The sequence below is a fragment of the Pteropus alecto genome, unplaced genomic scaffold, assembly GCF_000325575.1.
Source record: "Pteropus alecto unplaced genomic scaffold, ASM32557v1 scaffold48, whole genome shotgun sequence".
Classification (NCBI taxonomy): Eukaryota; Metazoa; Chordata; class Mammalia; order Chiroptera; family Pteropodidae; genus Pteropus; species Pteropus alecto.
Window position 1 is genome coordinate 1,658,142 of NW_006442110.1, and position 3,105 is coordinate 1,661,246.

At 62.0% G+C, this 3,105-nt stretch overlaps 1 protein-coding gene across 1 annotated transcript in view; it reads left to right on the plus strand.

Moving 5' to 3' along the window:
- Positions 1-18: 18 nt before the first annotated feature.
- KCNH2 (potassium voltage-gated channel subfamily H member 2) overlaps positions 19-3,105 on the plus strand; it is a 31,151-nt gene continuing 28,064 nt past the window's right edge. Inside the window, 2 exon segments of the mRNA XM_025039000.1 lie at positions 19-94; positions 2,870-3,100. Coding sequence (XP_024894768.1) covers positions 19-94; positions 2,870-3,100 — 307 coding nt within the window.

Genomic DNA, 3,105 nt, shown 5'->3' on the forward strand with positions numbered 1-3,105 from the left:
GCCCGTCCATGGCTCAGGATGCCGGTGCGGAGGGGCCACGTCGCGCCGCAGAACACCTTCCTGGACACCATCATCCGCAAGTTTGAGGGCCAGAGTGAGTGGGGGAGGGGCCTGCGGGGAGGGGGCTCTGGGGGCTGCCGAGTTCACCCGAGTGTGGATGGGGGGGCGTGCCCGGGCCTGTGCGTCTGCCAAGTGCGAGCCAGTGGGGGCTGGCTAGGGGTCGTGAGGGCAAGGCTTGGTGCAGGGGGCTGTGGGCTTGGGGCCAAGGGGCCTGGTGTTGGGATGCCGGGCGGGCGGCTCAGCTCAGGTTCCTGGGATTGGGGAGTGTGTGTGACACTCTGAGTGTGCAGGGCAGGGAGATGGGATGGGAGCGTTACAGGCATCCCTAACTCTGGATGCCTGGATGCGGATGGGCTCGTGTGGGGCGAGGACAGGAGAAGGGGTATGGCCCAAACTGTGGGACCTCAGCAGGACCACGCATTTGCCCATCTTGACTGTGTTAGGAGAGACCGAACACCAAGCATGGGGGGCCAGTGCCTACCCTGCTCTTGGGTGTGTGCGGGGTGTGTGTATGTGTCACCCATGAGTTTGACCCTTGATGGGCAGTGGGGAGGTGTCTTAAACAGGGTACGAACTGTGGGCCCTGGGGTGAGAGGGTGTCATGGGCTGCAGCCCAGCTCTGAGGGACCGACAGCCTCAATGCAGTGCCCCCATATTGTCGATTTTCCTGTCCTGGACCCTTTTATGGGGACTACAGCGCCCTTAATAGTGGCCTGGTGGGGGAGGCTTCCAGAAGTGTCCCAGGCTAAGTGAATGTTCTGGGCATGGGCGTTTGTACCCACCCGGAGTGGATGTGCCTGTCTCCAAGGCTGCGTGTGCCATGGTGGGTGTGACTGCCAAGGGCTCTGGGAGCGGGTGACATTCCTTGCCCATGACCCTGTGAGCACAGGACAACGTGTACTTCTAGCCGTGGTGGGCGGAGGGAGGTGTCGGTTGGATGGGCAGCATTGTCTGAGCGGAGGAACAAGCCGATCCCAGGGGGAGGAGATCCCATGGTGGAGGGCCACGGGGCAGGGGCTTTCCTTCCCACGAGCTCCAGGAGGCTGTGCAGGCACCTGGACTGGGATCCGGGGACCTGGCTTCTGGCTCCACCTCTGCCACTGATTGCCAAGTGACCTTGAGTGACTCTCTTCCCTGTCTCAGCCTCAGTTTCCACATCTGGGAAGAACGGGGTGGCCAAAGAGGATTTCAGATCTCTTCTGTCCCGTATTCCAGGAGCTCAGTGAAGGAAGTGGGGGTGGGGCCTGCCTTCGAAGAAACTGGCTCTCCTCTCCAGGCCTGGGGGTGGGGGCCGGGTGGTTTTGCTGCTTCCTCCGAAGATGGTGTGTGGCTGGTACTCTGGACTACTTTGGGCTCACGTGGGGATGGAGGCTGAGTCAGGGGTCAGCGAGCCCTGACTCTTAGGGTTGACGGCTGCCTGAAAGTTTCAGGGGGCCTGGAGAACTGACCTAAAGATGATAACTTTGAAAAGTCATCTCCTGGAAGCCAGGGTAAGGGAGGGCTGAGGAAGTCAGGAGGAGGCCAGATCTTGATGGCCTCGTCCTGCCTCAAGGGGACCTTGCTACACAGCCTGGGCCTCGTCTCGGGGGATTGCCCAGGGCTACAGCCCGAGGGCTGTGCCTACTGGGAAGGGAGGGGGCAGAGTCCTGATTGCTACTGAAAGCCCCTGCATTAAAAGCCAAAGTGGCCGGAAACTTCTGTGTTTATAGAAAGCTCTTATGCAGGGAGCATCTTCCCTGGCACAAGCTGGGCCTGCTGCCTGCCTGCCGCTCACCTGCCAGCCCAGCTCTCAGGGCAGGCCTGGAGGGGGTGAGCCAAGTCTAGCTGAATTGGGGCATCTCTTCCTGATGGGGCCAAACTGAGGTAGCCCTCACATCCCGGGGGGCGGGGGCGTCCCCTTCTTGAGTCTGTCTTCTTACGAGTGGACCACTGTCTCAGGCCCTCCCAGAGCTTCAGATATTTCCAGGGTTGGCGATGCAGGTCCCTTTCCTTGCTTGCTATGACCTTGGATTTCTGCCCATGACCCTCAGCTTATTCCTTCACTTGCCAGAACTGGGTTCAAAAGCTGACTGTCTTTTACACGCTGCAAGCTGTGGGCACGGTTCTGAACTTCTTTCGAGCCTTAGTTTCTTCACCTATAATACAAGGATGCCTGCCTTATGGGGTTGTCAGTGTTCGGTGAGATAAAGCATAGCAGGTGCTCTCACGTGGTACCTTCTTCATCCTCTTTAGCGAGCCCATTCCCCAGGCACTGACTGCCCTCCTTAGAAGTATTGACCTGCAAGATCCGCAGATACTTGGAGGAGCGATTCCCTAGGGATCCCTAGGGTAAGGCGTGCCCGGGGAGCGCCCCCCAGTCTAGGGGGGTGCAGGAGTTCAGGAAGAGAAGCCAGGGGAGCCGGTCCAAAGGGTAGTCTGGCCGCCATCTCTGGCCCTTCCCAGGCTCCCTCTCCAGGCCCAGTGTTTATCCCTCCGCCGCGGCTGACACGCGTTGCTGACACCCGCCCAGGCTGGCCTCGGCCCCAGGCGCGGAGGGGGCGGCAGGCCGCTGGCAATCTGCCCGGGGGAAGCCAAGCAGCCAGCACGAGGGCCGGCCGAGGGAGGGGGCGCACTGCCCGGCCTGCCGGCCGAGGCACCTGTGTCGGGCACAGCTGCGTTCGCCCTCTGCTGGGGACCCCAGTCCCCGCTGTGCTCCCTGGGGCGGGGAGTCCCCGGGCGGGTGGCAGTGTGACAAGAGATTGTGGGGAAGGGCTGGGAACCCCAGAGGCAGGGGTCCTTGCTAACGTGCCTGCTCATCCCCGACCCCCAGGCCGCAAGTTCATCATCGCCAACGCTCGGGTGGAGAACTGCGCCGTCATCTACTGCAACGACGGCTTTTGCGAGCTGTGCGGCTACTCGCGGGCCGAGGTGATGCAGCGGCCCTGCACCTGCGACTTCCTGCACGGGCCGCGCACGCAGCGCCGCGCCGCCGCGCAGATCGCGCAGGCCCTGCTGGGCGCCGAAGAGCGCAAAGTGGAGATCGCCTTTTACCGGAAAGATGGTAGG